This window comes from Lithobates pipiens, unplaced genomic scaffold (genome assembly GCF_037356315.1).
Source record: "Lithobates pipiens isolate NorthernLeopardFrog02 unplaced genomic scaffold, aLitPip1_a1.2 Scaffold_19, whole genome shotgun sequence".
Taxonomy (NCBI): domain Eukaryota; kingdom Metazoa; phylum Chordata; class Amphibia; order Anura; family Ranidae; genus Lithobates; species Lithobates pipiens.
Genome location: NW_027507764.1, coordinates 10,240,359 through 10,253,215, shown reverse-complemented (window position 1 = coordinate 10,253,215; position 12,857 = coordinate 10,240,359). Strand labels below are relative to the sequence as shown.

Here is a 12,857-nt window from a genome sequence, read left to right as displayed (position 1 = left end):
AAAAAAAAAAAAAAAGCAGGAAAATATTAATTAAATAGAGGAGAATAGGGAGTTAATTAAGGCTGATTAAAATAAATTAAGGGTTATTAAGGGGTTAAACAGAGGAACATTTGTTCATCCCTTTGATCTGCAGATGAAGAAACAGAAAAGATACGAAAAGAAACAATGTTTCTTTTTATTTTAGTGTTTCAGTGGCTGAGCAATGTTGTTAATAAACATTAACGGCTTATTTTCTATTTTTTTTTTCACAGCTCTAGTTACCGGACTTCTTTAACACAGGGGAGACCCCACTGACAGCTCAAAGAACTGAGGCCTGAAAGTATCGGTTTCAGGTATCGGTGCATTTGCAGGAGTATCGATACTTGTGGAAATACTCGGTATCGGCATCGATACTACAATACTAGTATCGGTGCAATCCTGGTGTTTTTGAAAACGAAAAAGGGAGGCCCATTCAAATGAATGGTGCCGCTCCTAAAAAACGCTCCACAAAAAAAAAAAAAGCTAAAAAGAAAAAAAAAACGCTCAGGTGTGAATGGAATTTAAAGGGTTACAGGCTGGAATCCAGTAATGAAGTCCTGACCTCACACACACACACAGCCCTTGTACACATGGTCGGAGAATCCGTCGGAATGTGTCCTATCGGACCGCGTCGTCGGATAATCCGACTGTGTGTGGTCTGCATCGGACTGATTCCGTCGGAATATCCGTCGGACCCAATTTTCCAACTTGTTGGAAATATTTCCCGACCAACTGGGCCGGTCGGACATACTCCGATCATGTGTAGAGAATTTTGATCGGACCAAGTGCCACGCATGCTCAGATCAAATTCCTACATCAAAGCTATTGGCTACTAGCCTGAATGTAGTCCCATCGTAACCAAATTACGTCATCACGTTCTGAAAGATCAGATTTTTTTTCGCCAACTTCGTCCGACCGTGTGTATGCAACAGTTTCGGACAAGATCCGACGGACAAAATCCGACGGATTTGGTTGTGGAAATCTCCGACCGTGTGTACAGGGGCTCATACACATACACCTGTTTTTGGCTGTCTCCCCTGCAGTTCCCATATTCGCCCACTAGATGGCGCTCTCCGGCTCTGTTTGTATCTCTTTCCACTGATGTTTTTTTTTTTCCTCTAACTCCAAGATCCAGCAAATATTTTTTTTTTTTTTTGTGTAATTCCTTTCTGTTCTCTTTCCGGCCATGTGTGATTGCTGTTTCCTCTGGCCGTCCATTGCAGCAGGCTGAGATCAGAGAGCAGCTGAGATCTGCCATTGCGAGATAAGGTCTGCGCTGACCTGCCAGCTTCCATCAGACTCAGCCCTGTGTGCAGCCTAGGGTGGGTGGGTGGAGGGGGATTGATGTGTGCCCTGCACATCCTCAGCTCCGCTCTCATTGCTGTGTGTTGGTGCAGGGTTGCCCTCCCTTTGCTGCTATGAGGCACCTTGCACAGACTGCGGCTGCAGGCGATTTCCCTGAAATTGGATTACGCCGATGATTAGCAGAGACTTGATGCAAACCTCCTTCTTTTTTTTTTTTTCTTTTTTTTCCCTCTTGTCATTATGCTGGACATTATCGTGCTTTTAAGAGGAGCCGCCTACCTACTCCAGATCATTGGCAGCATTACCAGCTCGGGTCCCTCAGGAGCATCCTAGATAGTGGAGATTATCCGTGTAAGTCCATTAGCGCTCTCCGCCGCCTCGTTTAACCCCTGCAGCGCAGAACGGCTCGTCTGAGCCTCCCCCCGCGTGGTGCTGCTCAAAGCTTATCCTCACCGGGCCGGGCTCTTGGGTGTTATTCACATTGCATGAGCACAACGGGAGGGGCCCCATCCTGAGGGCCACAGATCCAATCTGTAGGGTGGGTCTTTCCATCTGTATCACACACACACACACCACTTGTCCATCTCCGGGCCAAGAATAACCCTCATCGGGATACAACTCCCGGCTTCCCATTTGGAAAACTGCTTTTTTTCTTCTTCTTTTTTTTTTTTGATGAATAAAATCGTTTATCCTTCAGGGGGCTTCTGCTGGACTTCTCGCTGGACGGCGGGTGAGGGGAATCGCGCAGGACTCCCGATACTGGTGATGCCGGGCACCCTGGGCTGGCGGATCGAGCCGAGAGTTTGGAGCGGACAGAGGTGGTAAAGGAGATCGCACCTTGGCCTCCCAACCCTGCGGCGCCCAAGGATGTCCGGGTGCCGGTTGGCCAACATGAACGGGTTCCAGGAAGACCATCGGATGGAGGCCGGGGACGTCAATCGGATCATGAGGTGCCTGGAGACCGGGTCGGTGCTGACCCTCTTCTATCAGAAGAAGTCTCAGCGGCCGGAGAGACGGACTTTCCAGGTCAAGATGGACACCAGAGAGGTCGTCTGGTTCCGGACGCCAGAGAAGGTGGAGGGCGATAGTAAGTACGCGAAAAAAAGTTTATGGACCTCGTTGTGTCATGTATGGGGACAGGAGTGTGTGCTGGGTTATAATATGGGATAGCAAGGACTAAAATTATATATCTCTTTAGTTATCTATATATCTTCTACATACTATCTATCTATATATTGTTATAAAGTATCTATATATCCATCCTCTACATATAATGTATCTATATTCTACATCTATCTATGTATCTATTTAGTGATAGATAGATATAAAGTATCTATCTATCTATCTATCTATCTATCTATCTATCTATCTATCTATCTATCTATCTATCATTCCCACGGTCACTATTCCCCCACCATCCAGCATTTCTTCCTTCACCCCCCCCCCCCCCCCCCAGCCAGACCCAGCACAGATGGAAATCACAAAGCACACAAAACAATGTATCCGTTCCATTATCTGGAATATCAGAGTGATGAGTCAATAGGAGAAGGTCTGAATGTGGCTTCCTCTCCCCGGTATACAGTCATCGCTCCATCTCCGGGGGCAGAAAATTACAGATCGGCCAAGCCTGTAATATGCGTGTGCCAATGCAACAGATGTCTACACCGAGCCTATAGGAATTTATGTACCATACAAAGATTAATAGTGGGAAAGAGATAGAGAGCCAGGATTAGATAGGAGAGAGAGAGAGAGCAATCATGAGAGAGAGCAAGAGACTGGAAGACAGAGTGCACGTGAGAAAGAGAGAAATAGTAAGAGAGAGAGCAAGATGCCAAAAGAGAGAGAGTGAGGCCGCGTACACACGGGCGGACTGTTCGCCCAACTTTGTCCGCTGAACAGTGTTTCGGCGGACAGTCCGCTCGTGTGTGGGCTTCAGCGGACAGTTTCAGCGGACAGTCTGACGAACAAAATTTTTCGGAATTTCCGTAAGACTGTCCGCTGAAACTTGGTTTGAGCGGACAGTCCGCTCGTGTGTAGGCTTGTTCGGCAAACTAAGTCTCGCGCATGCTCAGAAAGAATTTACACAGCGAAGGTTGCATTGCAGTGTATAGGACGTAGTTTTTCGAGTCCCGTCGTACGTGCCGTTCACGTCATCGCGCAAGTTTTCAGCGGACTGTTCGTTCGTCGTGTGTGGTCAAGTCCGTTCATGCTAATTTTGAACGGACTGTTTGTCAAACTGTTTGACGAACCTAGTTGGGCGGACAGTCCGCCCGTGTGTACGCGGCCTTAGAGATAAAAAGCGCGAATGATAGAGCAAAATATAGAGAGAGTGTGAGACCTAGAGAGCAAGAGAGAGAGAGTGAGACGGAGCAAGAGAGAGAGACCTAGAGAGCAAGAGAGAGCATGAGACGGAGCAAGAGAGAGAGAGTGAGAGAGCGTGAGACCTAGAGAGCAAGAGAGAGAGCACGAGACCTAGAGAGCAAGAGAGAGAGAGCAGGAGACCTAGAGAGTGCAAGATCTAGAGAGTGCGAGACCTAGAGAGCGCTAGAGAGTGCGAGACCTAGAGAGCGCGAGAGAGTGCGAGACCTAGAGAGCGCGAGAGAGTGTGAGACCTAGAGAGCGCGAGAGAGTGTGAGACCTAGAGAGCAAGAGAGAGAGAGCAGGAGACCTAGAGAGTGCAAGATCTAGAGAGTGCGAGACCTAGAGAGCGCAAGAGAGTGTGAGACCTAGAGAGCGCGAGAGAGTGTGAGACCTAGAGAGCAAGAGAGAGAGCATGAGATCAAGAGAGCGAGAGAGAGAGAGCGTGAGATCAAGAGAGAGAGCGTGAGACCTAAAGAGCAAGAGAGAGAGCGTGAGACGGAGCAAGAGAGAGAGACCTAGAGAGCAAGAGAGAGAGAGTGAGACGGAGCAAGAGAGAGAGACCTAGAGAGCAAGAGAGAGCATGAGACGGAGCAAGAGAGAGAGAGTGAGAGAGCGTGAGACCTAGAGAGCAAGAGAGAGAGCACGAGACCTAGAGAGCAAGAGAGAGAGCACGAGACCTAGAGAGTGCAAGATCTAGAGAGTGCGAGACCTAGAGAGCGCTGGAGAGTGTGAGACCTAGAGAGCAAGAGAGAGAGCATGAGATCAAGAGAGCAAGAGAGAGAGCGTGAGACGGAGCAAGAGAGAGATAGTGAGAAAGCAAGAGAGAGCGTGAGACCTAGAGAGCGCAAGACCTAGAGAGCAAGAGAGAGAGCACAAGACCTAGAGAGCGCGAGACCTAGAGAGCAAGAGAGAGAGCTCGAGACCTAGAGAGCAAGAGAGAGAGCACGAGACCTAGAGAGCAAGAGAGAGCGCGAGACCTAGAGAGTGCAAGATCTAGTGCGAGACCTAGACAGCGCGAGAGACTGTGAGACCTAGAGCGCAAGAGAGAGAGCGTGAGATCAAGAGAGAGAGCATGAGACCTAGAGAGCAAGAGAGAGAGCGTGAGACCTAGAGAGCAAGAGAGAGTGTGTGAGACCTAGAGAGCAAGAGAGAGAGCGTGAGACCTAGAGAGCGAGAGAGCGTGAAACCTAGAGAGGAAGAGAGTGAACATGGGACCTAGAGAGGAAGGGAGCGAGCATTAGACATAGAGAGCAAGAGCGAGTGTGAGACATAGAGAGCAGGAGAGCGTGTGAGACCTAGAGAGCAAGAGAGAGAGCGTGAGACCTAGAGAGCAAGAGAAACTATTAGACATAGAGCAAGAGAGAGAGCGCGAGACCTAGAGAGCAAGAGAGAGAGCATGAGACCTAGAGAGCAAGAGAGAGAGCACGAGACCTAGAGAGCAAGAGAGAGCGTGAGATGGAGCAAGAGATAGTGAGAAAGCAAGAGAGAGCATGAAACCTAGAGAGCGCAAGACCTAGAGAGCAAGAGAGAGAGCACAAGACCTAGAGAGCACGAGACCTAGAGAGCAAGAGAGAGAACTTGAGACCTAGAGAGCAAGAGAGAGAGCACGAGACCTAGAGAGCAAGAGAGAGCGCGAGACCTAGAGAGTGCAAGATCTAGTGCGAGACCTAGACAGCGCGAGAGAGTGTGAGACCTAGAGAGCAAGAGAGAGAGCGTGAGACCTAGAGAGCGTGAAACCTAGAGAGGAAGAGAGTGAACGTGGGACCTAGAGAGGAAGGGAGCGAGCATTAGACATAGAGAGCAAGAACGAGTGTGAGACATAGAGAGCAGGAGAGCGTGTGAGACCTAGAGAGCAAGAAAGAGAGCGTGAGACCTAGAGAGCAAGAGAAACTATTAGACATAGAGCAAGAGAGAGAGCGCAAGACCTAGAGAGCAAGAGAAAGAGCGCGAGACCTAGAGAGCAAGAGAGAGAGCGCGAGACCTAGAGAGCAAGAGAGAGCGTGAGATGGAGCAAGAGAGAGTGAGAAAGCAAGAGAGCGTGAAACCTAGAGAGCGCAAGACCTAGAGAGCAAGAGAGAAAGCACAAGACCTAGAGAGCGCGAGACCTAGAGAGCAAGAGAGAGAGCTCGAGACCTAGAGAGCAAGAGAGAGAGCACGAGACCTAGAGAGTGCAAGATCTAGTGCGAGACCTAGACAGCGCGAGAGAGTGTGAGACCTAGAGAGCAAGAGAGAGAGTGTGAGATCAAGAGAGAGAGCATGAGACCTAGAGAGCAAGAGAGAGAGCGTGAGACCTAGAGAGCAAGAGAGAGAGCATGAGACCTAGAGAGCGAGAGAGCGTGAAACCTAGAGAGGAAGAGAGTGAACGTGGGACCTAGAGAGGAAGGGAGCGAGCATTAGACATAGAGAGCAAGAGCGAGTGTGAGACATAGAGAGCAGGAGAGCGTGTGAGACCCAGAGAGCAAGAGAGAGAGCGTGAGACCTAGAGAGCAAGAGAAACTATTAGACATAGAGCAAGAGAGAGAGCGCGAGACCTAGAGAGCAAGAGAGAGAGCGCGAGACCTAGAGAGCAAGAGAAAGAGCGCGAGACCTAGAGAGCAAGAGAGAGAGCACAAGACCTAGAGAGCAAGAGAGAGAGCACAAGACCTAGAGAGCAAGAGAGAGAGCGCGAGACCTAGAGAGGGCGAGACCTAGAGAGCAAGAGAGAGAGCACAAGACCTAGAGAGCAAGAGAGAGCGCGAGACCTAAAGAGCGCGAGATCCAGAGAGTGCGAGACCTAGAGGGCGCGAGAGAGTGTGAGACCTAGAGAGCAAGCGAGAGAGTGTGAGACCTAGAGAGCAAGCAAGAGAGTGTGAGACCTAGAGAGCAGGAGAGAGAGTGTGAGAGCAAGAGAGAGAGCATGAGACATAGAGAGCAAGAGAGAGAGCACAAGACCCAGAGAGCGTGAGACCTAGAGAGCAAGAGAGAGCGCGAGACCTAGAGAGTGCAAGATCTAGTGCGAGACCTAGACAGCGCGAGAGAGTGTGAGACCTAGAGAGCAAAAGAGAGTGTGAGACCTAGAGAGCAAGAGAGAGAGCGTGAGATCAAGAGAGAGAGCATGAGACCTAGAGAGCAAGAGAGAGAGCGTGAGACCTAGAGAGCAAGAGAGAGAGCGTGAGACCTAGAGAGCAGGAGAGAGAGTGTGAGACCTAGAGAGCAAGAGAGAGAGCGTGAGACCTAGAGAGCAAGAGAGAGAGCGTGAGACCTAGAGAGCAAGAGAGAGAGCGTGAGACCTAGAGAGCAAGAGAGAGAGAGCATGAAACCTAGAGAGGAAGAGAGTGAACGTGGGACCTAGAGAGGAAGGGAGCGAGCATTAGATATAGAGAGCAAGAGCGAGTGTGAGACATAGAGAGCAGGAGAGCGTGTGAGACCTAGAGAGCAAGAGAGAGATCGTGAGACCTAGAGAGCAAGAGAAACTATTAGACATAGAGCAAGAGAGAGAACGCAAGACCTAGAGAGCAAGAGAGAGAGCGCAAGACCTAGAGAGCAAGAGAGAGAGCGCGAGACCTAGAGAGCGCGAGACCTAGAGAGCAAGAGAGAGCAAGAGAGAGAGCGCGAGACCTAGAGAGCAAGAGAGAGAGCGCAAGACCTAGAGAGCAAGAGAGAGAGCGCGAGACCTAGAGAGCGCGAGACCTAGAGAGCAAGAGAGAGCTCGAGACCTAGAGAGCAAGAGAGAGAGCACGAGACCTAGAGAGCAAGAGAGAGAGCGCAAGACTTAGAGAGCAAGAGAGAGAGCGCGAGACCTAGAGAGCGCGAGACCTAGAGAGCAAGAGAGAGAGCGCGAGACCTAGAGAGCAAGAGAGAGAGCGCAAGACCTAGAGAGCAAGAGAGAGAGCGCGAGACCTAGAGAGCGCGAGACCTAGAGAGCAAGAGAGAGCTCGAGACCTAGAGAGCAAGAGAGAGAGCACGAGACCTAGAGAGCAAGAGAGAGCGCGAGACCTAGAGAGCGCGAGATCCAGAGAGTGTGAGACCTAGAGGGCGCGAGAGAGTGTGAGACCTAGAGAGCAAGCGAGAGAGTGTAAGACCTAGAGAGCAAGCGAGAGAGTGTAAGACCTAGAGAGCAAGCAAGAGAGTGTAAGACCTAGAGAGCAAGCAAGAGAGTGTGAGACCTAGAGAGCAGGAGAGAGAGTGTGAGAGCAAGAGAGAGAGCATGAGACATAGAGAGCAAGAGAGAGAGTGTGAGACCTAGAGAGGAAGCGAGTGAACGTGGGACCTAGAGAGGAAGGGAGCGAGCATTAAACATAGAGAGCAAGAGCGAGCGTGAGACATAGAGAGCAGGAGAGCACATGCGACCTAGAGAGCAAGAGGGCAAGAGAGAGAGCGTGAGACCTAGAGAGCAAGAGAGACTATTAGACATAGAGCAAGAGAGATAGCACGAGACCTAGAGAGCAAGAGAGAGAGCGTGAGATCTAGAGAGCGTGAGACCTAGACAGCAAGAGAGAGTGCACGAGATCTAGAGAGCAAGAGAGAGCACGAGACCTAGAGAGCGCGAGATCTAGAGAGTGCGAGACCTAGAGAGGGCGAGAGAGTGTGAGACCTAGAGAGCAAGCGAGAGAGTGTGAGACCTAGAGAGCAAGCGAGAGAGTGTGAGACCTAGAGAGCAAGCGAGAGAGTGTGAGACCTAGAGAGCAAGCGAGAGAGTGTGAGACCTAGAGAGCAAGCGAGAGAGTGTGAGACCTAGAGAGCAAGCGAGAGAGTGTGAGACCTAGAGAGCAAGCGAGAGAGTGTGAGACCTAGAGAGCAAGCGAGAGAGTGTGAGACCTAGAGTCTCGAGAGCAAGCGAGAGAGTGTGAGACCTAGAGGGCAAGCGAGAGAGTGTGAGACCTAGAGGGCAAGAGAGAGAGCGTGAAACCTAGAGAGCAAGAGAGACTATTAGACATAAAGCAAGAGAGAGCACGAGACCTAGAGAGCAAGAGAGAGAGTGTGAGACCTAGAGAGCAGGAGAGAGAGTGTGAGAGCAAGAGAGAGAGCATGAGACATAGAGAGCAAGAGAGAAGAGAGTGAGACCTACAGGGCAAGAGAGAGCGTGAGACCTAGAGAGTAAGAGAGAGAGTGCAAGACCTAGAGAGCAAGAGAGAGCGCGCGAGACCTAGAGAGCGCGAGACCTAGAGAGCAAGAGAGAGAGCTCGAGACCTAGAGAGCAAGAGAGAGAGCATGAGACCTAGAGAGCAAGAGAGAGAGCATGAGACCTAGAGAGCAAGGGAGAGCATGAGACCTAGAGAGCGCGAGAGAGTGCGAGACCTTGAGAGCGCAAGAGATTGTGAGACCTAGAGAGCAAGCGAGAGAGTGTGAGACCTAGAGAACAGGAGAGAGAGTGTGAGAGCAAGAGAAAGAGCATGAGACCTAGAGAGGAAGAGAGTGAACGTGGGACCTATAGAGGAAGGGAGCGAGCATTAAACATAGAGAGCAATAGCGAACGTGAGACATAGAGAGCAGGAGAGTGCGTGAGACATAGAGAGCTATAGGGCAAGAGAGAGAGAGCGTGAGATCTAGAGAGCAAGAGAGACTATTATACATAAAGCAAGAGAGAGCACGAGACCTAGAGAGCAAGAGAGAGAGCGTGAGACCTACAGAGCAAGAGAGAGAGCATGAGACATAGAGAGCAAGAGAGAGAGAGAGCGTGAGACCTACAGAGCAAGAGAGAGAGTGCAAGACCTAGAGAGCAAGAGAGAGCGCGAGACCTAGAGAGCGCGAGACCTAGAGAGCAAGAGAGAGAGAGCTCGAGGCCTAGAGAGCAAGAGAGAGAGCATGAGACCTAGAGAGCAAGAGAGAGCGCAAGACCTAGAGAGCTCAAGAGAGTGCGAGACCTAGAGAGGGCGAGAGATTGTGAGACCTAGAGAGCAAGCGAGAGAGTGTGAGACCTAGAGAGCAAGCGAGAGAGTGTGAGACCTAGAGAGCAGGAGACAGAGTGTGAGAGCAAGAGAGAAAGTGTGAGAGCAAGAGAGAGACCATAAGACCTAGAGAGGAAGAGAGTGAACGTGGGACCTAGAGAGGAAGGGAGCGAGCATTAAACATAGAGAGCAATAGCAAGCATGAGACATAGAAAGCAGGAGAGTGCGTGAGACATAGAGAGCTAGAGGGCAAGAGAGAGAGCGTGAGACTTAGAGAGCAAGAGAGACTATTAGACATAAAGCAAGAGAGAGCACGAGACCTAGAGAGCAAGAGAGAGAGAGCGCGAGACCTAGAGAGCAAGAGAGAGAGCACGAGATCTAGAGAGCAAGCGAGAGCACGAGACCTAGAGAGCGCGAGATCTAGAGAGTGCGAGACCTAGAGAGCGCGAGAGAGAGTGAGACCTAGAGAGCGCGAGATCTAGAGAGTGCGAGACCTAGAGAGCGCGAGAGAGAGTGAGACCTAGAGAGCAAGCGAGAGAGTGTGAGACCTAGAGTCTCGAGAGCAAGCGAGAGAGTGTGAGACCTAGAGAGCAAGCGAGAGAGTGTGAGACCTAGAGGGCAAGAGAGAGAGCGTGAAACCTAGAGAGCAAGAGAGACTATTAGACATAAAGCAAGAGAGAGCACGAGACCTAGAGAGCAAGAGAGAGAGTGTGAGACCTAGAGAGCAGGAGAGAGAGTGTGAGAGCAAGAGAGAGAGCATGAGACATAGAGAGCAAGAGAGAAGAGAGTGAGACCTACAGGGCAAGAGAGAGCGTGAGACCTAGAGAGTAAGAGAGAGAGTGCAAGACCTAGAGAGCAAGAGAGAGCGCGCGAGACCTAGAGAGCGCGAGACCTAGAGAGCAAGAGAGAGAGCTCGAGACCTAGAGAGCAAGAGAGAGAGCATGAGACCTAGAGAGCAAGAGAGAGAGCATGAGACCTAGAGAGCAAGGGAGAGCATGAGACCTAGAGAGCGCGAGAGAGTGCGAGACCTTGAGAGCGCAAGAGATTGTGAGACCTAGAGAGCAAGCGAGAGAGTGTGAGACCTAGAGAACAGGAGAGAGAGTGTGAGAGCAAGAGAAAGAGCATGAGACCTAGAGAGGAAGAGAGTGAACGTGGGACCTATAGAGGAAGGGAGCGAGCATTAAACATAGAGAGCAATAGCGAACGTGAGACATAGAGAGCAGGAGAGTGCGTGAGACATAGAGAGCTATAGGGCAAGAGAGAGAGAGCGTGAGATCTAGAGAGCAAGAGAGACTATTATACATAAAGCAAGAGAGAGCACGAGACCTAGAGAGCAAGAGAGAGAGCGTGAGACCTACAGAGCAAGAGAGAGAGCATGAGACATAGAGAGCAAGAGAGAGAGAGAGCGTGAGACCTACAGAGCAAGAGAGAGAGTGCAAGACCTAGAGAGCAAGAGAGAGCGCGAGACCTAGAGAGCGCGAGACCTAGAGAGCAAGAGAGAGAGAGCTCGAGGCCTAGAGAGCAAGAGAGAGAGCATGAGACCTAGAGAGCAAGAGAGAGCGCAAGACCTAGAGAGCTCAAGAGAGTGCGAGACCTAGAGAGGGCGAGAGATTGTGAGACCTAGAGAGCAAGCGAGAGAGTGTGAGACCTAGAGAGCAAGCGAGAGAGTGTGAGACCTAGAGAGCAGGAGACAGAGTGTGAGAGCAAGAGAGAAAGTGTGAGAGCAAGAGAGAGACCATAAGACCTAGAGAGGAAGAGAGTGAACGTGGGACCTAGAGAGGAAGGGAGCGAGCATGGGACCTAGAGAGGAAGGGAGCGAGCATTAAACATAGAGAGCAATAGCAAGCATGAGACATAGAAAGCAGGAGAGTGCGTGAGACATAGAGAGCTAGAGGGCAAGAGAGAGAGCGTGAGACTTAGAGAGCAAGAGAGACTATTAGACATAAAGCAAGAGAGAGCACGAGACCTAGAGAGCAAGAGAGAGAGCGCGAGACCTAGAGAGCAAGAGAGAGAGCACGAGATCTAGAGAGCAAGCGAGAGCACGAGACCTAGAGAGCGCGAGATCTAGAGAGTGCGAGACCTAGAGAGCGCGAGAGAGAGTGAGACCTAGAGAGCGCGAGATCTAGAGAGTGCGAGACCTAGAGAGCGCGAGAGAGAGTGAGACCTAGAGAGCAGGAGAGAGAGTGTGAGAGCAAGAGAGAGAGCATGAGACATAGAGAGCAAGAGAGAGAGAGAGTGAGACCTACAGGGCAAGAGAGAGCATGAGACCTAGAGAGCAAGAGAGCGCGAGACCTAGAGAGCAAGAGAGAGAGCACGAGATCTAGAGAGCAAGCGAGAGCACGAGACCTAGAGAGCGCGAGACCTAGAGAGCGCGAGACCTAGAGAGCAAGAGAGAGAGAGCTCGAGGCCTAGAGAGCAAGAGAGAGAGCATGAGACCTAGAGAGCAAGAGAGAGCGCAAGACCTAGAGAGCTCAAGAGAGTGCGAGACCTAGAGAGGGCGAGAGATTGTGAGACCTAGAGAGCAAGCGAGAGAGTGTGAGACCTAGAGAGCAAGCGAGAGAGTGTGAGACCTAGAGAGCAGGAGACAGAGTGTGAGAGCAAGAGAGAAAGTGTGAGAGCAAGAGAGAGACCATAAGACCTAGAGAGGAAGAGAGTGAACGTGGGACCTAGAGAGGAAGGGAGCGAGCATTAAACATAGAGAGCAATAGCAAGCATGAGACATAGAAAGCAGGAGAGTGCGTGAGACATAGAGAGCTAGAGGGCAAGAGAGAGAGCGTGAGACTTAGAGAGCAAGAGAGACTATTAGACATAAAGCAAGAGAGAGCACGAGACCTAGAGAGCAAGAGAGAGAGAGCGCGAGACCTAGAGAGCAAGAGAGAGAGCACGAGATCTAGAGAGCAAGCGAGAGCACGAGACCTAGAGAGCGCGAGATCTAGAGAGTGCGAGACCTAGAGAGTGCGAGATCTAGAGAGTGCGAGACCTAGAGAGCGCGAGAGAGAGTGAGACCTAGAGAGCAAGCGAGAGAGTGTGAGACCTAGAGTCTCGAGAGCAAGCGAGAGAGTGTGAGACCTAGAGAGCAAGCGAGAGAGTGTGAGACCTAGAGGGCAAGAGAGAGAGTGTGAAACCTAGAGAGCAAGAGAGACTATTAGACATAAAGCAAGAGAGAGCACGAGACCTAGAGAGCAAGAGAGAGAGTGTGAGACCTAGAGAGCAGGAGAGAGAGTGTGAGAGCAAGAGAGAGAGCATGAGACATAGAGAGCAAGAGAGAAGAGAGTGAGACCTACAGGGCAAGAGAGAGCGTGAGAC

The 12,857-nt window shown here is 50.8% G+C and overlaps 1 protein-coding gene across 3 annotated transcripts in view; it reads left to right on the top strand.

Moving 5' to 3' along the window:
* The first annotated feature begins 1,229 nt into the window (after positions 1-1,229).
* Positions 1,230-12,857, top strand: part of LOC143995805 (1-phosphatidylinositol 4,5-bisphosphate phosphodiesterase gamma-1-like) — a 232,094-nt gene continuing 220,466 nt past the window's right edge. For 2 of the 3 annotated variants that reach the window (XR_013277479.1, XM_077490518.1), the window contains exons 1-2: positions 1,230-1,674; positions 2,021-2,410. Coding sequence is in view for 2 of the 3 variants with exons in the window: in XM_077490518.1 (XP_077346644.1) it covers positions 2,191-2,410 (220 nt within the window). In the remaining variant the exon portion in view is untranslated. The remainder of the gene's footprint in view (positions 1,675-2,020; positions 2,411-12,857) is intronic. The other variant, XM_077490519.1, reaches the window with a different exon arrangement.